Here is a 26530-nt window from a genome sequence, read left to right as displayed (position 1 = left end):
TCAGTCTCCGGAGCCATCGTGAATACCTCTGCCGAAGAGATCCTCGTGGCAACTATGTTGGTCAATCCCGTCGTAGTACGAGTTCCCGTTGTGCAGGAATGTCCCCACCGCCCTTCCTTGCCGGGCGTGTCCCACCGCATCGCTGAAAACCTTGTTGATTTGTTCTTCGGAAGGCATCCACCAATCCGGGTTAGAGGTGCAATGCATCCGAATGAATTCTGCGAAGAAATCAGCAGTTCAGCTCCAGGGGTATTGAATCTGTGGGTCTAGGACAACGAGCAATGGCCAACTCGTCATGGCCAACTGGCCATGGCCAACCTACCAAGGTCAACTCATCAGTGGGACAACAATTATCATATTTTTCGGAGTATAAGACGCACCTTTCCCCGCCCAAAAGGGGCTGAAAATTTAGGTACGTCTTACACACCGAATGTAGCCCCGCCCACCCACTGGCCCCTACCCTTTGGCCTCTGCCTCCCAGCAGTTTACCTCCTTGCAGCAAGCAGAAAGAAGGAACAGCTCGTTTCAGCCTAATTAGCACAAGTTGATTGGATCAGCCTCCCGACTCTCAGCTGATTTGCTCTCAGCTGTTTTGCGTGGTCCTCTGCTGCTTGCTGCAAGGAGGTAAATTGTTGGGAGCAGATTCTTTTTTTTTTTCTTGTGCTAATCAAGCTATGCTGAAAACGAAAATGAAAGTAAAGCAGGCTATTTGCTGTTTGCTGCAATGAGGCAAAATTGCTGGGAGGCAGAGGCAGATTTCTTTTTCTTGTTTTCCTCACCAAAAAAGGTAGGTGCGTCTTATCGTCCGGAGCGTCTTATACTCTGAAAAATACAGTACACTAATATCAAAGAAAGTTTTGGAATAGAATCATTGAAGAAAGGAGCGAAGCCAAAGGAGGGACAGAGTGAAAACGGGAATGGCAAAAATTTATATATATATATATATATAATGTCAAGCTTCATCCTCCCTTTTCTATGTCAGCGCTGAGACGCTGACATCTAATTTATTTGAAATAATTAAACAGAATTGTTAAATTGTCCCGTGGCGAGTTGGCCAGGGTGAGTTGTCCTTCAGCAGGTTGGCCGTGGCGAGTTTGCACTGAGTTGGCTGAGGCCAGTTGTCCCATTCTGTGAAGAAGTGGTCTTGTGAACTGGGCCAGCGGCAGAAATATGGACAATGGGCATGCAGATACCACCTACAAGTTTGATTTTTTTGTGTGTGGGGAAAGTAATCCTCAACAGTACCCAAAAAAGGAGTAGATTTTACAAGGTGGTTGAACCCTCTGCCAGCAGCTCCCCTGAGTTCCATTTTCATTGGCAGAGGTACCATGAGTTGGTCCTTTGTTGTTTTCAAGCCGGCCACGTGGGCCAGATCTTAGCACCTTGAGTTTTGACGCCCCTGATCTACACGGATGCTTCGTGCATTATTTTTGACCGTGAAACAAGATTGGCAGACTGGCCCAACTTTGTTTGTCCTACCAAGATAAACAGGGTTGAGCTTGGACAGTACCCAAATAAGAAATCTCCAGAGCTATAGAAGAAATTTGGAAGAAATGAAGAAGGAAGAAAATAGAGGATGGCAGCGGCAAACCACTTCTGTACCAACTGATAAGAAAACCAGACGGACGCGTCTAGGCAGCCATCGAGAGACAAGCTGGCTCGAAGGAGGTGTAACCTTTTAGTACGCTGCGACAGATCCTAGGATGCGTTGAGGGCAATATGTTCAGTGGGGAATGAATGTGTGAGGTGTCACTGATTGGTCCAGGACAGGAGTCGGCAACCCGTGGCTCTGGAGCCACATGTGGCTCTTTCATCCCTCTGTTGCGGTTCCCTGTTGCCGGTTGGCTCCACAATTGGTAGGGCTTTCGGTTAGGACAGGTAGAGGAAAAAGGATGCCGTGCTAGGAGGAGACTCTATGGTGGGGGAATCGGACTTCCGGTCAGCAGAGGAAAAAGATGCCGCGCTAGGAGGAGACTCTATGGTGGGGGAACCAGACCTCCGGTCGGCAAAGGAAAAAAAGATGCCGCGCTAGGAGGAGACTCTATGGTGGGGGAACCGGACTTCCGGTCGGCTCCAGAATAGAACAGGGTGGGCGGGAGTGGGGTGGGGCTTCCAGTTAGGATTTTTGTGGCTCTTTGAGTGTTTAAGGTTGCCGACCCCTGGTCCAAGAAAGACCTCCTTGGGATCTAGCGGAAGCAACCCAGGAGAACACATCACTCTCTTTAGATTTGAAGTTTAGAGGGAAAGAAGATTCCCATCGTCTATCGTGGATCTCCTTCCTCAATCCTCAGGTTGAGACACCCCCCCCCCCCGGAGGAAAGGATCCAAAGGGAGGTGGCATCTCTGTCGTTTCCTCTTGAAAAAGTGACTCCATCTAAGCTCTGGGACTTCCCCCAAAGGGCCCTCCCTTCTCTAAAAGGTAAAGGAAAAGGTTCCCCTCACACATATGTGCTAGTCGTTCCCGACTCTAGGGGCCGGTGCTCATCTCCGCTTCAAAGCCGAAGAGCCAGCGCTGTCCGAAGACATCTCCGTGGTCATGTGGCCGGCATGACTCAATGCCAAAGGCGCATGGAACACTGTTCCCTTCCCACCAAAGGTGGCCCCTATTTTTCTACTTGCATTTTTTACCTGCTTTCGAACTGCTAGGTTGGCAGAAGCTGGGACGAGTCACAGGAGCTCATCCCATTACGCGGCACTCGGGATCCGAACCTAGTGAACTGGGTTCACTAGGGTTCACCACTGAACTGCCGACCTTTTGATCGACAAGCTCAGCATCTTAGCCACTGAGCCACCGCGTCCCTTTTCTACTGCACTTTTCTCCCTTCTCTTTTTTTCCTCCCTTCTTTTTTCTCCCTTCTCTACCGCACGTCTAATGGGGTGAAATGAGATTGTGCATGGTGGTGGACGTTGAGTGAAAACATGCAGTACCTCTGAGACATGTTACTTTCACTGGATCCAGAGGGCGTCTTTCAGGACCAGTGTCTCCTGACTGCACTGACCTTTTTCTTTTTCCAAGGCCGCACGAGTACTTAAGCTCATCGGTGGTGAAGACAAATCTGATGAGGTACCGAAGAAGACGCCGCCCGTCTTTCTTGGAGGAGTTGACGGCCTCATCCCACTGTTTGCTAGTGATGAAGACGGGGTAATTGTTCAGCAATTGCTTGCTCCCCTGAGAACAACAGAACAACGGAATCAACAACAGAACAACAGAATAGAATAACAGAACAGAATAACAGAATAACAGAACAGCATAACAGAATAACAGAACAGCATAACAGAACAGAATAACAGAACAGCATAACAGAACAGAACAACAGAAGAACAGAATAGAATAACATAACAGAATAGAATAGCAGAATAACACAACAGAACAGAACAACAGAATAACCGAACAGAATAACACAATAACATAAAATAACAGAATAGTTGAATAACACCATTAACAGAATAACAGAACAGAATAACAGAATAGCAGAACAGCATAACAGAACAGAATAATAGAATAGCAGAACAGAACAGAACAACAGAAGTACCGAACAGAAGAACAGAATAGAATAACATAACAACAGAATAGAATAGCAGAATAACACAACAGAACAGAACAACAGAATAACAGAACAGAATAACATAAAATAACAGAATAGACAAATAACACCATTAACAGAATAACAGAACAGAATAACAGAATAGCAGAACAAAATAACAGAACAGAACAACAGAATAACAGAACAGAAGAACAGAAGAACAGAACAGAATAGAATGACATAACAGAATAGAATAACATAACAACATTATAGAATAGCAGAATAACGCAACAGAACAGAACAACAGAATAACAGAACAGAATAACACAATAACAATAAAATAACAGAACAGAACAGAATAGCAGAATAATACAATAACAATAGAATCACAGAATCACAAAATAGAATAACAAAATAACAAAACTGCAAAATAGCAGAATAACACAATAACAGAATAAAATCACAAAAAACAAAACAAAACAGAATATAGCAAAATAAAACAATCACAGAATAGAATCACAGAATAGAATAAGAGAATAGCAGAATAACACAATAACAGAATAAAATAGCAGGGTAACAGAATCGGAAGGGACCTTGGAGGTCTCCTAGTCCAACCCCCTGCTTAAGCATAAACCCCATAGCAACCAGCCTTCCCAGGTGATCAGGAGGAAAAGGAAAAAGAGAAGGAAGGTAGACTTCAAATGCCAGATACACAAAAGTAAAAAAACGAAAGCAACTGTAAAATGCAGTAGACAAAATCTGTAATCCAAACTGACACCCAGGGAGCAAGGGATTATTCACCTTAATAACACTGTAAACAAAGTTGCATTTGCATTTTGTCAAACAGGAAGAGGAAGATAGAACGGGAACACCTTGGGAACAGAAGATGCTATTTATAATCTGCTTTTAGCAGGTGAGCTAAAGAGTGTCAAGCTAGTGAAGTATCATATTTTCCATTCTTTTCTTAAAACGTGTTTAAAAAAATGCCTTTGGATCGGTGTGAATGCAACAGGCCTTTTCGGGCAAACGGCAAACGTGGTACTCCAGAAATGATTCTTTTAACAAACCGGTTTACACAAATCGGTGCGATCCCTTTTGTTTTGTGCTCTTAGAGCCACAGCAGTTACGTTGCACTACAGCCAGTAAATACAGTTTGTTTGTTTGTTTACTTATTTACTTATTTACTTATTTACTTATTTACTTACTTACTTATTTATTTATTTATTTATTTATTTATTTATTTATTTATTTATTTATCTATCTATTTATTTATTTATTTATTTATTTATTTATCTATTATTCATATTTCTATGCCGTCCACTCTCCGAGGACTCTGGGCGGCTTACACCAATAGACAGTATACTAAATAGTATATTGCCCCCAACAATCTGGGTCCTCATTTTACCCACCTCGGAAGGATGGAAGGCTGAGTCAACCTTGAGCCGGTGAGATTTGATCCGCTGATCTGCTGAACTAGCAGTCAGCTGAAGTAGCTGCAGTACTGCACTCTAACCACTGCGCCACCTCGGCTCATTGCAGTTGAACGGGTTAGATCTGTGGGAAGTCACCCAACCCCACCACTCTTCCTGGAAGAATGAAATATTCTGGGGAATATTTAAAAAAAGGCAGGATAAAATATTTCCCCTAAAAGAGAAATGAAAAAAAAAAACTTAAGGGAAACAGAAACTCAGAGCCCCAACTCCCTGCCCCCAGCAGATATTTTGCGCCCATTGAGAAAGATTGGGCCACGATGGCACAAAAATTCTGGAAGAAAATCAAAACTTGGATAGTAGAAATAACTCAGAATCCAATAGAGGGAAAACCGGAACAATTTGTTAGGAATTTCAGTAGACAATTATACTAAAGAAATACAGTACCTTATATTGCATATATTGACTGCAGCACGTATTGTATATGCACAATATTGGAAGAAGAAAACACTACCAATGGAAGAGGACTTAATTAAAAAAATTCTAGAATGTGCAGAATTAGATAAATTAACTAAAGAAATTAAGGGGAAGGAAGAATCAAAGTATTATAAGGTTTGGAGTAGATGGTATGAATGGTTGAAACAAGGAAATAAATTAAATGAATGAAGAAAGGAGGGGGAAATGTGTATGATCTTTTGTTAGTAAAGAAGAAATGATATAAAGTAGAAAATGAACGTCAAATAAGTTTATACTTAAATATTTGTAAATATTGATATATAGAAAGAGCAGACCGCTGTGTATAGCTGAAAAGAAAAGTGATATTTTTCTTTTTTGTGTTATTTTTTGTTGTATGTATATGTTTGATTTTTAATGTGTTTTTAATGTGTTTAAAATAAAAAACTTAAAAAAAAAAGAGAGAAAGATTGGGCCAGCTAATCTACAAAACAAAAGACCTTCAGTTCCAGGATGATGGGATGAAGAAGAATAGGACACGATCCTTCAAGGCATAATAGGATTAACCCACTACCATTTAGCAGAAGACACAGAGCTCACTATATTGCACAATCTCCTAAGGGTGTTGCCTTCATTGCATCACCCCCCCGGCGAACTTCAACCAAACCTGAGAGCTCGGACAACCTACAGAGCCAGCTATGACCCCTACATGACCCCTACATGGCATCATGGGAGTCTGACAGCAGCCAATCTTTAAATCTCACTTTTATTAGTTTTATAAACAACTCAAGGCAGCCAATGTACCGATGGCAAATATATTTAATTTATGCGATAAATGAATTAGATAAATGAATGTATTATTATTATTTAGCTAACTTGTACGCAAGCCCATCTCGCCAGAAGCGACTCTTAAGCGGTTTACGGGCATTCAGTTAAAAGGCACTATCAAACATTAAAACAAGAAGTAAGGACCGTGCGTTTAAAATTCGATCAATATTAATAAACTAATAAAGGCTGTCGTATCTATATATCATGCTTCGGAAACTTGGCTCATAAAAGTCCCCTTAAATTCTTCCTGAATTTAGCCTGCGTGAAAATAGACCTGAGGCAGGGGTGGGCTTGAAACATTTTAGCAAGGGGTTCTCTGCCCGGATGCTGGGTAGGCGTGGCCATGGTGGGTGTGGCCTAGTCGGCCTCCTGCACCATGGCAGGAGGGGGTTTGCCCTCCCCGGGCTCCGGAGGCTTTCCTCGAGCCTCCGGGCGGGTGAAAACGGCCTCCCCAGGCTCCAGAGGCCCTCTGGAGGCTGGAAACGGGCCGGTTTCCAGCCTTCCCGAACTTCCGGTAGGCCCGTTTTTCATCCTCCCAGAGCCTCCGTGCGCGTCCTGCACTTACCTCGTACCCAAAACGGGCTGCGTGGAGACTCCAGGGAAGATAAGAGCTGGGCAGGGCCAGGCAGGAGTGGGATTTGGGGGCTCCCCGAACTGCACAGAATCTTAGCTGGTGGTCCTCCCTACGAACCCCCAGCAGCAGGGGTGGGTTCTAAATTTTTTTACTACCAGTTCTGTGGGCGTGGCTTATTTTGTGGGTGTGGTTTGGAGGTCATGTGACTAGGTGGGCATGGCTAGCTGGTCAGAGTCATTTCTGGAAGGTCCTCGCACTTACGACCAGTCCTCGCACTTACGACCCGACTCATTTGTTTGCTTCTAACACTGATCAGCTGTAGGGCGGCCCTTTGAAGCCCCACGGCAAGAGTTTAAACAGTTTTCTTCCCTCTAGTCATCAGCTGGGACTCAGGAGGCAGCAATAGATTGGGGGTGGGGCCAAATAAAAAGTAAAAATAACGGGGGTGGGGGTGGGTGGGAGGGCGGGGGGGGGGGAGAACCGGTTCGGTGACGTCATATCGTCACTGCTACCGGTTCGGCCGAACCGGACCGAACCGGGAGGAACCCACCACTGCCCAGCAGCCTATCCTTGTCTTGAGGTTAGCTCAAGATTTAGATCAATTTGTCAACAGAGAAGTTAGTTTAGCAGCCATATAAATCTTATTGTTGAGACAGCTTCGGAAGATCACTGTTTCTTGGTAAAAGATAATAAATCTGACCTAATTATAAATGGCACCATTCAAATCTCTCTCGCTCTCTCTCCCGCCCTCCCACTCTATTTTTGAGCTCCGCTCAATTGCCGTTTAATATATGCACAGCAATCTCATTAACACTTACACACCGCTGCCTCTTCCACAGCATAGCACAGCTTTTTTGGTAAGCCACATCCTTGGGATGCAATCAGGTTTTGCAACCGCGTGCCACACACGACGTGTGGCACCCTTAACACCGGAGGAATGATGCTACCTAAAGAGTCAAAGGCTTGCAAAACGGAAGAACATAAGCACTGGCACTGCTTAATGTGAAGATTAACAGATTGATAGAGTAGGGAGGGAACTTGGAGGTCATCCAGTCCAACCCCTCCCTGCCCAAGCAGGAGACCCTACACCATTTCTGACAGAGGGCAGCCCAGTCTCTTCTTGAAAGCTTCCAGTGATGAAGCTCCCACAACTTCCGAAGGCAACTTCTGTTCCATGGGTTGATTGTTCTCACTGTCAGAAAACTACTCCTTATTTCCAGGTTGAATCTCTCCTTGGTCAGTTTCCATCCATTGTTCCTTGTCCGGCCTTCGGGTGCCCTGGAAAATAGCTTGACCCCCTTTCTCCTCTCTGTGGCAGCCCCTCAAATATTGGAAGATGCTCTCCTGTCTCTCCTGGTCCTTCTCTTCACTAGACTAGCCATGCCCAGTTCCTGCAACCGTTCATCGTATGTTTTAGCCTCCAATCCCCTCATCATCTTGGTTGCTCTTCTCTGATGTTGAAGACCTCCTGGACAGAACCTCCACTGGTCCATCAAATGAATGTGTTGCCCGTGAGAAATAAGGATGTTGATTTAAAAAAATAAAACACACCTCACCTTTGTTTAAAGAAGTGAAACTTTCATCCATCCATCCATCGAATACTGACCCATTCTTCTGAGAGCTCCTATGGACCAAACCTTTCCACTGATGTCCCCTCTTATCCCCCATCGAGACCTACCTCTGCCGGCTGCTCCACCGTCTGCGGCATCAACAGCTGATTATGATGCTGAAGGACCATCTTCAAATAGTCTAAAACAGTTTGGCAGGGCACTGCAAAAACAAGGAAGTTTCCATAATCACACCGTGCTTATTCGATTAAGAGCAAAACTTAATAAAACAGGGGTCCCCAATTTGGCCCACGGTACACCACCGAGCCATGGCCTGTTCGAAACCGGGCCATGGGAAAAATGGCACGTATGTTCTGCCCCAGTTACGGACCCCAAAGAACGCAGCACACACAAAGTCCGTTCAAACCTTAGTTTACTAAATAAACCAGTCTTTTACAAGAACGGCTGTTAATTAATTGCATTAACAGCCGCCAAGAATTCAAAGAATAATAACTGAAAGCTTACTATGGTTGGCAGAATGCCCACAAGCAATTTGCAGGAAGCTGATAAGATAAGCAAGACAAGACGCGAAGGTATGTGAACGAAGTTATTCCCTACAAATTGCTTCAGTCAGCGTTCCTCCTTAAATAGGCTAAGGGAGTGGCCAATTAGCCCCAAGCCTTACTCTCGAGGAAACCTCCTCCTGAGGAGCCACTCCTGCCTTTTGGCAGCTCTGCGCGCCCGAGAGGAGACTCCTCCTCTTCTTCCTCTTCACTTATGGGAGCTTCTGGAGGTTCTGAAGGCCATGGCTGAATCCCCGCCTCTGGCACCACATCTGTTCCAGCCTCCTCATTGTCTGTCTCGAGCGCCAGCTGCACAGGCTGCTGGCGCAGTACGACACCAGCCTCCTCACTGTCTGAATCAGCCACTAGCTGCACAGGCCGCGTATGGGCCACAACAATGTGGAGCTACACTCGTGTGAGCGGGGGGTGATGGTGCTTGCACACTCGTGCACAAAGCTCCACTCACACGAGTGGAACTTTGCCTGTGAGTACAAGCGCCCTCCATTTACGCAATACCTCCAAAGCACCTCTCTAGTAAACTGGTTGTTAAGTGAATCCAGCTTCCCCCTTGACTAGGCGTATCAATAGGTCGCAAAAGGGGGATCACGTGACCTTGGGACCCAGCCATGGTCATTAATACAAACCGGTGGCCAACCGTATGAATTTTGATCACGTCACCACAGGGGATGCCGCCAAGGTCCGTAGCTGTGAAAAACAGTCAGTCCCATTTCTCAGCCCCGTTACAACTTTGAACAGTCAATAAACGGTTGTAAGTCTGTCTGAATTTGGCTTGTGGGGGAGTCCACCCCTGGATTATTGAGCCGAGTGCGAATTCCTCTGGCTTAGAAAAGGTTGCGTTTTCAGGATGCAGAACTGACAGCCAGGGGATCGAATAGGTTCAGTGGTGGGATTCAATTTTTTTTACTACCGGTTCTGTGGGCGTGGCTTGGTGGGTGTGGCATGGCTTGGTGGGTGTGGCTTGGCGGGCGTGGCAGGGGAAGGATACTGTAAAATCCCCATTTCCTCCCGATCAGCTGGGACTCGGGAGGCAGAGACTAGATGGGGGCGGGGTCAATCAGAGGTGGTAAAATCTTTCGGTAAAATCCCGAAAATCTCAGCCAATCGCGTCCGCTTACCTGGAATGCTCTCCAACTTTCTCCGGAGTTCCTCGTTTTCTTGTTGCAACGAAATGACCTCCTGCTCCAACTCTTGGCATCGCGGGCAGTAGCCTTCCTCCTCTTCCTCCTCCTCCTCGGGGAGCGTGGAAGACGACGGGTGACCGTGGGACTCCGAAGTCGCTGGGGAAGCCCATCCCCCCAACGTGTGCACCGGAGAAGTGGACAGCGGCTCCATGTCGGCCAAAGGACCAAAATCCCCGGCCGAGGAGGCGTGGTTTTGCGCGGCGAAACCTCCGGAAAGCAAATAGTTCTGGAGAGAATCGGTAAACACCCGCAGGAAGGCTGAGGTCTGTTGCTTTTTCTGCATGTACTGCAATTCGAAGTCGAAGTTTTCGGAGGTCTGGCTGTGCACCATCTTCCCAAGTTGGCAGTGCTCCGGTCTCTCATTAAAAGCTTGGCTTTCTTGCTTCACGCAGGAAGGGAGCGGCGGAGGATGATGGTTGTCCAGGAGTTTCCCTCCGCAGTTTAACAGGCTAAGGACTCGGCTGCACTGTTGAGCGAAAGCATCCAAGATCAAACGGCTCTCTGGAAGAAGAAAAAAAAGGACATTTCAAGGCCGGCGTCCAAAGCAGGCTCCATGAATGTTGCAAAAGCATGTAGATCAGTGGTGAAATCCAAAATTTTTCCCTACCGGTTCTGTGGGCGTGGCTTGGTGGGTGTGACAGGGGAAGGATCCTGCAAACTCCCCATTCCCACCCCACTCCAGGGGAAGGATACTGCAAAACTCCCCATTCCCACCACAATCCAGGGGAAGGATACTGCAAAATCTCCATTCCCACCCCACTCCAGGGGAAGGATACTGCAAAATCTCCATTCCCATCCCACTCCAGGGAGAGGATCAGGGGTGAATTCCAGCAGGTTCTAACAGGTTCTGGAGAACCGGCAGCGGAAATTTTGAGTAGTTTGGAGAACCGGCAAATACCACCTCTGGCTGGCCCCAGAGTGAGGTGGGAATGGAGATTGTGCAATATCCTTCCCCTGCCAGGCCCACCAAGCCACGCCCACAGAACCGGTAGTAAAAAAATTTGGATTTCACCACTGGGAAGGGTACTGCAAAATCCCTATTCCCTTTCCACTCCAGGGGAAGGATACTGCAAAATCCCCATTCCCTCCTTACTCCTGGGAGAAGGATATTGCAAAATCTCCATTCCCACCCCATTCCAGGGAAAGGATCGGGGTGAAATCCAGCAGGTTCTGACAGGTTCTGGAGAACCGGTAGCGGAAATTTTGAGTAGTTCAGAGAACCGGCAAATACCACCTCTGGCTGGCCCCAGATTGGGGTACGAATGGGGATTTTGCAGTATCCTTTCCCCAGGAGTGGGGTGGGAATGGGGATTTTGCAGCATCCTTCCCCTGCCACGCCCACCAAGCCACGCCACCTCTCCAATGGCTGTTTTAACACAATACGACTAAATCCTGCAACACTTAAGCATAAATCTAAGTTGCCTTGTTAAGAAACGGCAGGACTCCGGAGAGCTCCGAGGAATGGCCGAAAAGTTGGCCAACTCAACGTTCAATGCTTTTCTTCAAAAGGAAAAAAACAAAACGAGGAAGTCCAGTGGCCTTTTGAAAAAAGCACCTTCGGGACCACTGTGACCTGCAGGACTGAGAATCTCTACAGACGTTCCTTGTAGACCTTTCATGACCCAACTTAGTAACATCATCAGCGCTAGGAATGAAGGTGAAGGAGAAAGAAGAAAGGAGGGAGAGGAGGACCTTGGGATCCTTGGTGCACTCTTGAGTTTGGTGGATTTTCCTGCAAGATGTTCCATTATCCAACTAGGTAACATCATCAGAGCTAGACAGGGCAAGTCCCATTCCCTCCTAGCACTGATGACAATACCTAGTTTGGTCATGAAACGTCTGCAGGAAAACCACCAACCTCAAGAGTGCACCGAGGATCCCACAGAAAAGAAGCTTTTGTGGAAGTCACAACTCTAGAAAAACACCCCAAAAGAGCAGATGCACACTGACACAAAGGACTCGGCAAGCATTTTGATTTGACGATAAGAAGAGTCATGAAAATTTAAATGGCAGCTCCGGCTTTGATATCACGGTGCTTTCCTTGCCCCTTCATTATTCACTCCCTCTCTATTTTGCTTTTTGGAAGGAAAAAATAAAATAAAATACGCATAATATCGATTGGAACTTTGTAATTCTAATACGCACGCCGTATTCCTTTTTAATCCTATCATCACATCCGAGACCCGAAGCCGTATTTGCTCCGTGGCATTTTAATCAGGATTATCCTAACTTGGCAGAAATCTCTTCCTTCTTTTGTCTCCTTTCTTATCTGCTCCATCCGTTAATGAAGCTCCGATAGGGACACAGGGGTTTTGAAATATTGTGATGCCCTCAAGCCGAGTGCATTATGATTTTTTCCCTGCGAAAGATCACTTCTGGCACTGCAAATAAAGATAGAAGCAACCTCTTGTATTAACAGATTTTTTTAAAAAAATAAAAATAAAAATCCGGAGGAGACAAAACAACAAATTAGAAATTAAGGCTGTTGCCATGTGGAATGCTTTTCCGTTTGATTTTTCCATTATGTCTCTGTTATTAATGATAATGATACAATGCAGAGGGGAAGGTTATTCCTCTCCGAGCGGATCCACGAAAGAAGGCAGGAGGAAAAGATATTTATTATGGATCCAGTTGGTAGTTTATAGCATGGTACGATTTGCATAAACCGCAGGACAAAAAGGAGAGACAGATCCAAAGAAAAATAAAAATAATGTTTTAATATAAACGGGTTGAGACTTTCCCCACCGTTACCAAAATCGAGAGGCGTGCTAATTTTGGAGGGGGGGAGTTTGGGTTTTTTTGCGGAGCACCTAAAGCAGAGGTCTTCAAACTTGGCAGCTTTAAGACTTGTGGACTTCAACTCCCAGAATTCTCCAGCCAGCTGGCTGGAGAATTCTGGGAGTTGAAGTCCACAAGTCTTAAAGCTGTCAAATTTGAAGACCCCTGACCTAAACAGAACCTCTTATATGTGTGGCTCTAAAATAGGGGCGTTAAATTCAAGGTCCGGGGACCGCATCTGGTCTGCGGGGTATTTAGATCTGGCCCACAGGGCCACCCTGGAAACAGTGAAGGACCGGCCTGTAACGCTGCCCTCACGAGCTCCGTTTTCACTGGCAGAAGGTTGCAGGAGGCCGTCGCAGCCAAAAACGGAACTCGGGAACCTGTTTTCACTGACAGAGCGCTCAGGCCGCCACAGGCGCCCCGATACAAGTGCCGTTGAGCTGACCACATCCACCCTGGCCATGCTCCTTGCCCCCCTCTTCCCGAGGTCAAACACAACCCTCAATGTAATCGAGTTTGACACCCCTGCTCTAAAAGAATAAGGACTGGAGCAGGGGTGTCAAACTTGATTTCTTCGAGGACCGGATCAGCATTGTAGTTCTCCGGGGGCCAACCGGGGGGGGAGGGCAGTGGGGAGGGGGTAGACAGAGGATGAACCCTGCCGCACCCAATTTTGGCCAACAGAGTGATGCAGGAGACCGTCCAGGCCAAAATGGAGCATGGGGGGGCTGCATGTGCCCCCCCCAGTGCCCCATTTTGGCCGGAAGAGGCACCGCGGGCCGGTCCTTTGCTATTTCCAGGCTGGCCCTGTGGGCCAGATTTAAGCAACCTGCAGGCCGCCTCTGGTCCGCGGGCCTCGAGTTTGACACCCCTGGATAGGGGTGAAATCCAGCAGGTTCTAACAGGTTCTGCAGAACTGGTAGCGGAAATTTTGAGTAGTTCGGAGAACCGGCAAATACCACCTGTGGCTGGCCCCAGAATGGGGTGGGAATGGAGATTTTGCAATATCCTTCCCCTGCCACGCCCACCAAGCCGGTTTGGCTGAATTGGTAGCGGAAATCACGGATGGGCCAGCCCATCGGCCCTGGCTCTATGCCATCCTATTTAGTCATATTTTTGAGCCTGGGCGCATGCACAGAAGCCTCGTGCACCAGCAAAGCGCATGCACAGAAGGCCGGGTGTATGCATGGATGGGGTGCGTGTGCACACATTTGCGAACCGGTAGGGAAGTAAGTGAATACCAACCCTGGTTTGTGTGTGTGTGTGTGTGTGTGGGTTGTAGGTTACTCTGAGTTATTGGAGTGAACTGTTTTTAACTCGGAGCCAAGCCACTGATTCTCATCATTTGTCTTCTCTGGAGTCTGTCTTTCTTTCTTTCTTTCTTTCTTTCTTTCTTTCTTTCTTTCTTTCTTTCTTTCTTTCTTTCTTTCTTTCTTTCCTTTCTTTCTTCCTTCCTTCCTTTTTTCTTTCTTTCTTTCTTTCCTTCCTTCCTTCCTTTCCTTTCTTTCTTCCTTTCTTTCCTTCCTTCCTTTCCTTCCTTCCTTCCTTTCCTTTCTTTCTTCCTTTCTTTCCTTCCTTCCTTCCTTCCTTTTTTCTTTCTTTCTTTCTTTCTTTCTTTCTTTCTTTCTTTCTTTCCTTCCTTTTTTCTTCCTTCCTTTTTTCTTTCTTTCCTTCCTTCCCTTCTTCCTTCCTTTCTTCCTTTCTTTCTTCCTTCCTTTCCTTCCTTCCTTTCCTTCCTTTCCTTCCTTCCTTCCTTTCTTCTTTCTTTCTTTCCTTTCTTCCTTCCCTTCCTTCCTTTCTTCTTTCTTTCTTTCCTTCCTTTCCTTCCTTCCTTCCTTTTTTCTTTTTCTTTTCTTTCCCTCCTTTCCTTCCTTCCTTCTTTCCTTCCTTCCTTCCTTCCCTTCCTTCCCTTCCTTCCTTTCTTCTTTCTTTCTTTTCTTTTCTTTTCTTTTTTTTTTTGCACCAGATCTGAATACGGGATGCTTTGCATGCAAAGCGTGACTCCACCACTGAACGCGGAGAGGCTTTTCAGCCCTTCCCCGTCTCCAGGCAGACAATCCAGATGACAATGCAGTAAATTTGAATTGTCACAAGGGACTCAGATCACTATTGATATCCCGGAGTCGCTGGGCTGATAAGACGGATAAGAACGCGAGGCATTATCGCTAAAATGCAAAGCTTGATGGATCTCCGCGCGAAAGCGAATGCAGCAAATAAAGGAGAAAGTCACCCCAATTGTGATGATGTATTGTGTAGCCCTACGGCCGGGGCAAAAGCTATTTTTGGCTTTCCTCCATCCTACGGATAATATAGGAGAGAGATTCGGGATCACGTCTTGCCCTCAACGGCTCTTTGACTTGATAGGATGAATCCACTGAAATATTGAGAATTTATCACCCTCTCTAGTCACCGGTCACAATTAGAATTGGAGGTGGGCTTCTTGATGTAAGTCTCGGGCAGATAGAGGACATAAATATGAAGAAACCCTACAAAGTGTGTATCATGGAATCAACAACACTGTTGCCGGCCCCTCCAGCAGCCGAATCAGAGGAGGAAGAGGAGGAGGTGTGGCAGTCAGGGACAGCATGAAGGCAACCTGAGAGCTCTGAGGGGGGAGAGGGAGTGGAGCTGTCAGAGAGAGAGAGAGACAGAGATGGGGCCTGGGCCTGGGCCATCCATCAGTCCTCAGATGGTGAGTCAACAGCCCACAGGTCTGGAGGTGGCTGATGAGGAAGAGGAGGAACAGCTGGGTCCAGTGCCTGACACACGGATGCACAGAAGGCAGAGGAGAGGAGAGCAGTGGAAATCTATGGGCCGGTCCTCGGGACGGAAGAGCCACCGCTGCTAACGAAACCCCACCCTAGCTCTGGGGATCAAAGGCAGGGGGTGGAGATGATTAGATGTGGCAGACAACTATTCATCTCCCTGCCGGACGATAAAAGAGAAACTTTTTGCTGGGGTTGTTGGCGCTCCTAGTAGGAAGAGACTGGACAACTATTTGTCTGAAGCAGTCTAGGGTTTTCTGCCTGAGTAGGAGGTTGGGCTCGAAGACCTCCAAAGTCCCTTCCATCTCTGTTATTCTCTTCTATCCTTACATCTTTGCCAAAATCACACCTTTTAATGGCACCATCCTGGCTCTCGTTCAAAGTTTACCTCTTCTTCGGAAGCCTGGATCTGCCATTTCCATCTGGAACTTCTGGCAAGCCAAGCCAAGACATGGCGCTCTTGAGCACCGCCATTAATCGGGCTGCAACCGATTTCCCCATATCAGGGGTGTCCAATCATGGCCGCTTTAAGACGTGTGGGACTTCAGCTCCCAGAATTCCCCAGCCAGCAAGGGGAATCGAAGTCCACAGATCTTAAAAGTGGCAGAGGTTGGAAACCATTGAACGTAAATCATCTGATTCCTTCCTCAGAGAAGGAACTTCTGCCCAGCAGAAAAGGAACTACCTACTGTATCTTGTGCTTGCTCCATGTCTATCTCCAATTAAATATTGTGTCAAGACAGAACTGTCTGGGAGTGCATCTAAGGCTGCTTTGCAAGCAGAAAAGACTTCATCTTGCAAAGGACTACTCTATCCACAGAAGAAGACAAGAAGACTAACCCTCTGTGATGCATTCTCTCCCTCCCTCCCTCTGTCTCTCTCTCCCCCTCCCTCCCTTCTGTGTCTCTGTCTCTCTCTCACTCACTCTGTGTCTCTGTCTCTGTCTCCCTCCTTCCCTCTGTCTCTGTCTGTCTCTCCCTCCCTCCCTCTCTGTGTCTCTGTCTCTTTCTCCCTCCCTCTTTGTGTCTGTCTCTGTCTCTCTCCCTTCCTCCCTCCCTCTGTCTCTCTCCCTCCCTCCCTCCCTGTGTTTCTGTCTCTGTCTCCCTCCCTCTCTCTGTCTCTCTCCCTCTCCCTCCCTCCCTGTGTCTCTTTGTCTCCCTCCCTCCCTCCCTCTCTGTGTCTCTCTCTCTCACTCCCTCCCTGTGTCTCATTCTCTGTCTCCCTCCTTCCCTCTGTCTCTGTCTGTCTCTCCCTCCCTCCCTCTCTGTGTCTGTCTGTTTCTCCCTCCCTCTCTTTGTGTCTGTCTCTGTCTCTCTCCCTCCCTCCCTCTGTCTCTGTCTCTCTCCCTCCCTCCCTCCCTCCCTATGTTTCTGTCTCTGTCTCCCTCCCTCCCTCTCTCTGTGTCTCTCTCCCTCTCCCTCCCTCCCTGTGTCCCTTTCTGTCTCCCTCCCTCCCTCTCTCTGTGTCTCTCTCTCTCCCTCCCTCCCTGTGTCTCATTCTCTGTCTCCCTCCTTCTCTCTGTATCTGTCTGTCTCTCCCTCCCTCCCTCTGTCTGTGTCTGTCTCTCTCCCTCCCTCCCTTCCTCTCTCTGTCTGTCTGTCTCATTCACTCACTCACTCCTTCCCTCCTCTCTGTCTGTGTCTCTGTCCCTCCCTCTCTGTCTGTGACTCTTAACAATTTTAACTGGGTCTTATTTTGGGGGTAGGGCTTATATTACGAGCATCCTGAAAAAACATGCTAGGGCTTATTTTCTGGTTAGGTCTTATTTTGGGGGAAATACGGTACTAAATGCATCCATCTGGCTGACAATTTTCACTGGGGCCTATTTTGGGGGGTAGGGCTTATATTACGAGCATCCTGAAAAATCATGCTAGGTCTTATTTTCCGGCTGGGTCTTATTTTCGGGGAAACAGGGTACCACGGGAGGCATCAGACCCAGGCAGCCTTTCTCCGACAACCTGCATTCCATCATCCATTCCACGCAGTTAAAAGTCTTCTGAAGGGCATTTTGTTTTTATTTTTTTTACGGCGTTGGATAATGAAACCATCTCATAATCTCCCCTTTCTGCCTAAATGGTCAGGATTTGCTTGAGGATGTCAAAGTGAAATGCACATAATTGCAAGTTTGCTTATGTTATTCATCGGGGCCTATACAAAGGAAGAAAAAAAAACTAACGGTAGATATCTGACAATTTATAGGTCTGGAAGGAGGAAGGGGGCAAAAAGAATATCAACATTTGAACAGTTTCTTTTGTGCTCTCGCCGTTCCATTATGTAAATGAAAACTATTTTATTTATTTTTTTAAGAGCATCAGCCAGACAAACACTGTCTGCAAATAATATAGCAGATTCTGAAACTCGTATGGAATCTGAAGGCACAGTTAACCTCCCCAGAATGGCAACATGCGTGTGGTATGTTGTTGTTTTTTTGCAAGCCGGTGAGTTCCCAGCAAAGAATTCTAGATGTGCCTGCTTTGAATGACTGGATCGGTGGGACTACAGATGTTGTGGTCCGTTGGCTGCCTGTAGAGCTGGCAACAGAGTCCGACAATGAGGAGGTTGGGGAGGAACGTGGGCCAGTCCTGGAGTCTGGGGAAGGCTCGGACGAGGGCTCTGCTTCGGAGGCAGAGAGGGGACCAGGACCATCTGGTAGTTATGTGCTGCCTCTGGAATCTGACATCAGCGAGGCAGAAGAACAGTGTGACTGTTCCCAATGCACGCATGCGCAGAGTTGCCAGAAGGCAAGGACAATTAAGGAAAAAAAGGGCAACTCAGGAGTAAGGCTTGGAGTTGATTGGCCCCTCGTATAAGACATAAAAGAGGAGCAAACGCACGTGAGCCTTTGTAGGAAGCAATTAGTTCATATAGTTGGTTCAAGCTCTGAGAAGTCCTGTTTGACTCTGTGCTACATTTGGCCCAGGGGTGAAATCCAGCAGGTTCTGGAGAACCGGTAGCGGAAATTTTGAGTAGTTCGGAGAACCAGCAAATACCATCTCTGGCTGGTCCCAGAGTGGGATGAGAATGGGGATTTTGCAATATCCTTCACCCAGGAGTGGGGAGGGAATGGGGATTTTGCAGTATCCTTCCCCTGCCATGCCCACCAAGCCACACCATGCCCACCAAGACACGCCTATAGAACCGGTAGTAAAAAAAATTTAATTTCACCACTGGTTAATTTCACCAACTGTGGCCTGGCACCGTTTCAAGAGAGATAAAAGTGGGTGCTTATCAACATTACCCTGAACCAGTGGTGGATTTCAATTTTTTTTACTACCAGTTCTGTGGGTGTGGCTTGGTGGGCATGGCAGGGGAAGGATACTGTAAAATCTCCATTCCCACCCCACTCTGGAGCCAGCCAGAGGTGGTATTTGCCGGTTCTCCGAACTACTCAAAATTTCCACTATCGGTTCTCTGAACTACTCAGCTCCGGACTCCGGGGCCCACATTTTAATCCTGAGCTGCAAATATTTGATGGAATTAATTATGCACTATGCCAGCCTCAATTCTTTGGCGCTCAGCCTTTCTTATGGTCCAACTTTCACAGCCATACATCGCAACTGGGAAAACCATTGAACTCTGGTGCTGGAGAAGACTCCTGCGAGTCCCTTGGACTGCATGGCGATCCAACCGGTCCAGTCCTAGAGGAGATCAACCCTGACTGCTCTTTAGAAGGCCAGATCCTGAAGAGAAAACTCAAATCCTTTGGCCACCTAATGAGAAGGAAGGACTCACTGGAGAAGAGCCTCATGCTGGGAACGATGGAGAGCAAAAGAAGAAGGGGACAACAGAGAACGAGGTGGTTGGTTGGAGTCACTGAAGCAGTTGGCATGAGCTTCAATGGACTCCAGAAGATGGTAGAGGACAGGAAGGCCTGGAGGAACGTTGTCCATGGGGGTCGCGATGGGTCGGACACGACTTCGCAACTAACAACAACCACAACAGTGTTGACAACAGCAATAGCAAAGCTATTGTATGTGCAAAAATGGAAGGACACTTTGATTCCTACCATGGACGAATGGTTGCAGAAGCTGATGGAGTTGGCCCGAAAGAGCAAAACTGATTAAAGAAAAGAACAGAAGTACTTTTGTCTCCACATGGAAACCGCTTCTGAACTTCATGCTTGAAGTGGAAAAGAATGAAACTTTTTACCCGTTAGACCAGGGGTCTGCAACCATAAACACTCAAAGAGCCATTTGGACCCATTTCCCACAAAAAAGAAAACACCGTGAGCCACAAAACCTGGTTGGGCGTGGCCAACTCGATGTCACTCACTTCCACCAGTCACATGACCCCCCCTAGCCACGCCTACCTAGCTAGTCATTAGGGCAGAGAACCAGTTGTTAAAAAACACCGGGAACCACAAAATCCTTTTGACATATCTCTCTCTCCCCTCCCTCCCTCTTTCCCCCTCCTCTCTCCCTCTCTCTCTGTATCTCTCTATGTCTCCCTCTCTCCCCCTCTCTGTATCTCTCTATGTCTCTCTCTCCCCCCTCTCTCTGTATCTATGTCTCCCTCTCTCCCCCCTGTATCTCTCTATGTCTCTCTCTCTCTCCCTCTCTCTCTGTATCTCTCTATGTCTCTCTCTCTCTCTCTGTATCTCTCTATGTCTCTCTCTCTCTCTCTGTATCTCTCTATGTCTCTCTCCCCTTCTCTCTCTGTATCTCTCTCTCTCCCTCTCTCTGTATCTCTCTATGTCTCTCTCTCTCCCCCTCTTTGTATCTCTCTATGTCTCTCTCTCCCTCTCTCTCTGTATCTCTCTGTCTCTCTCTCTCTCCCTCTCTCTCTGTATCTCTCTATGTCTCTCTCTCTCTCCCTCCCTCTCTCTCTCTCTCTCTCTCTCTCTCTCTCTCTCTCTCCCCTCTCTCTGTATCTCTCTGTCTCTGCCCTAGCCGCTTCTCCATCCCCTGCCATCACCCTTACCTTCTCAGGCCAGGTGAGGAGTGACTGAGAGGGGAGGACGAGGGGTGGGGCCAGCCAGTGGTGGGATCACCCGACAGGGAGCCACAGCAGAGGGCCCAAAGAGCCGCATGCAGCTCTGGAGCTGCAGGTTGCCGACAGCTGCATTAGACCCTTCCAGAAATGGCTTGTTTATATTATTATGAAAAAGCTAAAGGTTGCGATTTAATGCAAATGGCCTTATTTTAATGCCACAGAGAGAGTCGGAAGTCAAGGCTTCTGTTTCTTTTTTTTCCCCCCCTAATCCTTCCTCGCTTTTCTCCCCGCTGTTTTCCTATTTACTTTCCTATGTTGTACCTTCTTTTATCTTATAAACTCAATAAAAACTAGGGGAAATGAAAAACCAGAGAGAGAGAGAGAGAGATGGCAGATCTCTGGGCGAACCAAACTGCTTTCTCCTCCTGTTAAATCAAAAGATAAACCTTCTCTCTGATTTGGGCTCCCGATGCAATTCGGCTCTGAATGTGGCCTATCGGCTGCTGGCTGTTTAGTCCAAGCTGGGCTGTTTTCTCGGACCCTCCGTTGATAAAACAGTGTGTATATGTGTGTGTGTGTGTGTGTGCAGTGATTTGTGGTGGCAAACAAAGGCAAATCATGCCTGCCTAGCGCATATTATAACAGGCATCCTTTTCGGCTCTGCTCGACAGAAAGTAATTAGAATGCTTTTAATGTCCAGAAGAAGGATGCTGATAGGCTGTCACCGATGTGCAGATTTATGAATATTTATACGGTGGTTTATAGCTGACACTTTTATCAGTTGAGGAAGATAAAATATCTGCCTGACTCAAAAGCCTGACAGTCAGGTTAATAAAATCTCATTAAAGAGAATGACCTATGCAATTATATAGGATTTATTGTAATTCATTTTTGATTGTAGCCTGCTTAAAGATGCAATTTCCAATTTCCTGGTGCCAAATTTAGGCTTGCATATCAAAAACTAAGTGAGCCTCTAACACCCATCCGCGAGCGGTGGGGAGGGGGGGAGAAGAAAAAAGAAGAAAGGAGGGAAAAGAGAATGGGGCTTTTCAGATTTCTGACGATTCCGTCTAAAAAGAAGGAAATGTTTTGATCATCTCGCATGGCAATTAAGTCCTTCAAGGCTCAAAAGACATTTACGGTGGTATTAAAGATATCTAAATCGATGTGCAGAGTTATGTTTGGGGATTTTTCATTATTATTATTATTATTATTATTATTATTATTATTATTACTCTGTTTTCTGTCGTTGCGCTGAACTGAGGTTCTCTCTATGTCGTGGAAGCAAGTCACTGGGTGAAGGAAAGGGGTGTCCTTCTGAAGAGCTTTTCTTTCTGTTTTTTTTCTCAGCTCATGGGAAAAACAGCTTCATGCCCTCTTCCAAATGATTGGGTTGCAGAAGAGGAGAGTAAAAGCGAAAATCAGAAGAAGGCAGGGGAAGAAGAAGGAGGGGAAGTACTGAAGGAGGAGGAGGAGAAGGACAGGGAAGGAAGAGGAGGAGAACAAGAAGATGAAGATGAACAAGGAAGAGGAGAAGAAGATGGACAAGAAGGAAGAGGAGGAGAACAAGAAGATGAAGATAAACAAGAAGGAGGAGGAGGAGGAGGAGGAGAAGAAGATGGACAAGAAGGAAGAGGAAGAGAACAAGAACAAGGAGGAGGAGGAGGAGAACAAGAAAATGAACGAGAAGGAGGAGGAGGAAGAGGGCGAAGAGGAGAAGAAGATGAACAAGAAGGAGGAGAAGGAGAAGAAGATGAACAAGAAGGAGGAGGAGGAGGAGGAGGAGGAGGAGAACAAGAGCAAGGAGGAGGAGGAGAACAAGAAGATGAAGATGAACAAGAAGAAGGAGAAGGAGAAGAAGGAGGAGGAGGAGAAGGAAGAGGAGGAGATGATGAACAAGAAGGAGGAGGAGAACAAGAGCAAGGAGGAGGAGGAGAACAAGAAGATGAAGATGAACAAGAAGGAGAAGAAGGAGGAGAAGGAAGAGGAGGAGGAAAAGAAGGAAGAGGAGAAGGAGATGATGAATAAGAAGGAGGAGGAGAACAAGAAGATGAAGATGAACAAGAAGGAGAAGGAGAAGGAGAAGAAGGAGGAGAAGGGGAAGAAGGAAGAGGAGGAGAAGGAAGAGGAGGAAGAGGAAAAGAAGGAAGAGGAGAAGGAGATGATGAACAAGAAGGGGAGGAGAACAAAAGCAAGGAGGAGGAGGAGAACAAGAAGATGAAGATGAACAAGAAGGAGGAGGACGAGAAGGAGGAGGAGAAGGCCTGCTTGACCATGGAAGTCAGCTTCATGGGAATAGTATAGAACAGAATTCTTTATTACTCAAGTGTGATTGGACACACAAGGAATTTGTCTTTAGTGCAAAAGCTCTCCATGTACATAAAAAAAATGCATTCACCATGAATGATAAGATACAGCACTTAGTGAGAGTCATAGGATAGTAAATAAGCAATCAAAATCATTCTAGGAAACTGAATAAAACAATATAAATCGTAAAGATACAAGCGACAAGGTTATAGTCATAAGTAGAAGGAGATAGGTAATAGGAAGGATGAGAAGAATAATAGAATGCCTGAAGAATGTTTCAATCTCCAGGCTGGACCTACAAAAAAGACTGTTACCCACAGTCGACATTTCTCCCCAAATCTTCCTTCTCTCTTGTAGGCAAGTCTGAAGATGTAGAGACTACACCTGGAGCTCCAAGTGTAGAGAGCCCAACGAAGGCAAAATTAGGCACACTGTCAGGAAGTGAGGGGAGCCGAATGTCAACTCGCAAAGCATCCCTGGCCTGCTCTCGAGTTGCCATAGGCGCGGGGGTGGGGGGGGGACACTGACGGAGCAGCACGGCAGCCACAACCAGAAGCACATTCCACGCATACCTTTCTCAAGGCTGTATCCCAGGTTACCGGCAACAGTTGGAGGGGCGTGATCTCTACAGTCCGCAAAAGTGCTCTGTTGGAGAATGTTATTTATGACACACCCTGGGAGGAGGGGGGGAAACAGGGTCATAATTGGGCCGTAAATTACATGGGGCAGAGCTGGCTTCACTTGGGTACATGCTGACATGTTGCTCCTAATTACTAACTGGATTTCTTTTGAAGCTTGACTCGAGGCTCATGGTTTAATTAGGGCATCTGTCGGAACCCTGGCACACACTGTATGTGAGCTGCAAAGCCTCAGTTGACCACTAGATGGTAGCAAAAGGAAAGACCCATCCCTCCCCAATGTTCTGCTGCCATCTAGTGGTCACCTAGATAACATTCCTCCAGTGAAGAACTGAAGCCGCTCAAATTTAAGCGGCTTAAATTTAATCCTCATTCCCATCCCACTCCTGGGGGAAGGATATTGCAAAATCTCCGTTCCTTCCCCACTCCAGGGGGAAGGATACTGCAAAATCCCCATTCCCACCCCACTCCTGGGGGAAGGATATTGTAAAATCCCCATTACCACCCCAATCCAGGGGAAAGGATACTGCAAAATCCCCATTCCCACCCCACTCCAGGGGAAGGATATTGCAAAACCCCCATTCCCATCCCACTCTGGAGGTGGCATTTGCTGATTCTCCAAACTACTCAAAATTTCCGCTACCGGTTCTCCAGAACTTGTCAGAACCTGCTGGATTTCACCCCTGCCCCCACCCCAGCAACAGCAGGTCACAAGAGCCATTGAATGGGCTCCATCCCACTCTGGGTTCCCCAGGCCCACTGGCAAAACAAGTCTTCAGTGCCTTCCGGAAGAATGTTAGAGTGGGGGCTGTTCTAATCTCTGGGGGAATGGTGTTCCAGAGAGAGGGGGCCACCACGGAGAAGGTCCTTCTTCTGCGTCCCACCAGGTGTATCTCCCTCAGGGATGGGACTTGCAACATTCCCTGTCCCCCCCCCCGCTCTAGTGGGTTCCATGTTATGGATGGAAAGGATTTTTATACAGTGGCCTTTTTCCAAGAACCAACTCTGGGTTGCTAGGTCCTGCTATGGTCTTCCCAGTTGGGTGTAGAACTTTGGATCTCCTAAAGGGAGGAGAGAGCAAGGCTAATTGGGCTTAGACAATTGATGTCAGCCAACGGACACGCTGGCTGAGGAATCCTGGCAGTTGCAGTCCATGGATCTTGAAGTTTGCTGAGGTTGACAAGCCCTGCTCTACGGGAAGGGATCAAAGAGAAGAAGGCCTACAAGAAGATCTGAAGATCTTCAGGAAGATCCGAGGGCTTCATAGCTTGCTTGAATGGTACAGAAAAAAATCCCTATGCGATATTGACACGAAGCCACTTCAGAAACTCCAGCCACAGCGAAGGTGCAGATGCACACCCCACAGCCTCCCCACCCCAGCCCCACCCCACAGCCCAGAGGAAGAATTCAAAGCCCCACAATGACGTCACGCAGATGAGGGCATCTCAAGCAAGCCTTTCATTCCAAGCAGAACAGAGCTGGAAAGGACCTTGGAGGTCTTCTAGTCCAACCCCCCCCTGCTCAATGGGAGGTTGGAGACCCTAAACTATTTCAATCAATCAATCAATCAATCAATCAATCAATCAATCAAAGAACCACTCAATTGATTGGGGGGTTGGAGACACTAAACCATTTCAATCAATCAATCAGTCAATCAATCAAAGAACCACTCAATCGATTGAGGGGGTTGGAGACCCTAAACCATTTCAATCAATCAATCAATCAGTCAAAGAACCACTCAATCGATTGAGGAGGTTGGAGTCACTAAACCATTTCAATCAATCAATCAATCAATCAATCAATCAATCAATCATTCAATCAAAGAACCACTCAATCGATTGAGGGGGTTGGAGACCCTAAACCATTTCAATCAATCAATCAATCAATGAACCACTCAATCAATTGAGGGGGTTGGAGACCCTAAACCATTTCAATCAATCAATCAATCAATCAATAATCAATCAATCAATCAAAGAACCACTCAATCGATTGAGGGGGTTGGAGACCCTAAACCATTTCAATCAATCAATCAATCAATCAACCACTCAATCGATTGAGGGGGTTGGAGACCCTAAACCATTTCAATCAATCAATCAAAGAACCACTCAATCAATTGAGGGGGTTGGAGACCCTAAACCATTTCAATCAATCAATCAATGAACCACTCAATCGATCAGAATAGAGCTGGAAGGGACCTTGGAGGTCTTCTAGTCCACCCCCCCATCATGCAGGAGACCCTAAACCATTTCACTCAATCAATCAATCAATCAATCAATCAATCAATCAATCAATCAATCAATAAAAGAACCACTCAATCAATCAGAACAGAGCTGGAAGGGACCTTGGAGGTCTTCTAGTCCAACCCCCGCCCCTGCTCAAGGAGCCCTTCACCTCTAGGCTCCCCGAGAGCGAGGGTCTCTGGCCTTTGCCCCCCTTCCCCTGCCCCAGCCCGACGCCGTCCCCTACCTGCGCTCAGCTCCAGCGCCCCTTCGCCGGTGCTGCTGCTTGGCGCCCCCTGGTGGTGATGGTGGTGCTGGTGATGTTGGCCGTACCTGGCCGACGAGGAAGAGGAGGAGGAGGAGGAAGAAGAGGAAGAGGAGGAAGAGGAGGCGGCAGCAGCCGCCGGCGCCTGGCTTCCCAGTGGCGGGGCCGAACTGCGCGCCTGGGGTCCGTGGGAAGCGCGGAAGGGGGCAGGGTAGGGCAGGGGGGGAGGCTCCCCCAGCGCCGAGGAAGAGGAGGCGACGGCGGGCAGGGGCTGGGGTTGGAAGTGCCCGACGGCCCCCCGCACCTGCGGGATCTCCACCATGGTGGGCCGCTCGTAGCGCTTGCTCAGCGCCGGCCGACGCCCCCCGGGGAAGGTCTTGAGCACGCTGTAGGGGCTGCGCTGCTGCGGGGCTTGTTGGTGCTGCGGGGGGGTCTTGTAGAGCTTAGCCCCCCCGCCGGAGCCTTCCTCCACCGCCGCCTGCATGGCCTCCTCGCTCAGCAT

General features: G+C 47.4%; 1 protein-coding gene across 1 annotated transcript; it reads right to left on the bottom strand.

The window, feature by feature from the left end:
* Positions 1-26530, bottom strand: BEND4 (BEN domain containing 4). Its single transcript, XM_070948976.1, has 5 exons — positions 26011-26530; positions 10056-10622; positions 8488-8579; positions 2929-3169; positions 1-218 (listed from the first exon to the last, which is right to left on the bottom strand). The coding sequence occupies exons 1-5, from the start codon at positions 26528-26530 to the stop codon at positions 1-3; spliced, it is 1638 nt and encodes a 545-aa protein (XP_070805077.1).

Source organism: Pituophis catenifer, unplaced genomic scaffold, assembly GCF_029215685.1.
Source record: "Pituophis catenifer annectens isolate HBS135680 unplaced genomic scaffold, rPitCat1.0.hap2 SCAF_8, whole genome shotgun sequence".
NCBI lineage: Eukaryota > Metazoa > Chordata > Lepidosauria > Squamata > Colubridae > Pituophis > Pituophis catenifer.
This window is presented reverse-complemented; position numbering and strand designations above follow the sequence as displayed.

What these genes read in the sequence shown, in the direction of transcription:
- BEND4 (XM_070948976.1), bottom strand. Translation starts at nt 26,530, where the DNA reads ATGCTGAGCGAGGAGGCCATGCAGGCGGCGGTGGAGGAAGGCTCCGGC. An exon ending in AAAGTTGGAGAGCATTCCAG is followed by an intron (nt 8,580 to 10,055) that starts GTAAGCGGACGC and finishes TTGTTTTTGCAG; the next exon opens with TGCCCTGCCAAACTGTTTTA. An exon ending in GAAAGTAACATGTCTCAGAG is followed by an intron (nt 219 to 2,928) that starts GTACTGCATGTT and finishes ATTTCTTCGCAG; the next exon opens with AATTCATTCGGATGCATTGC.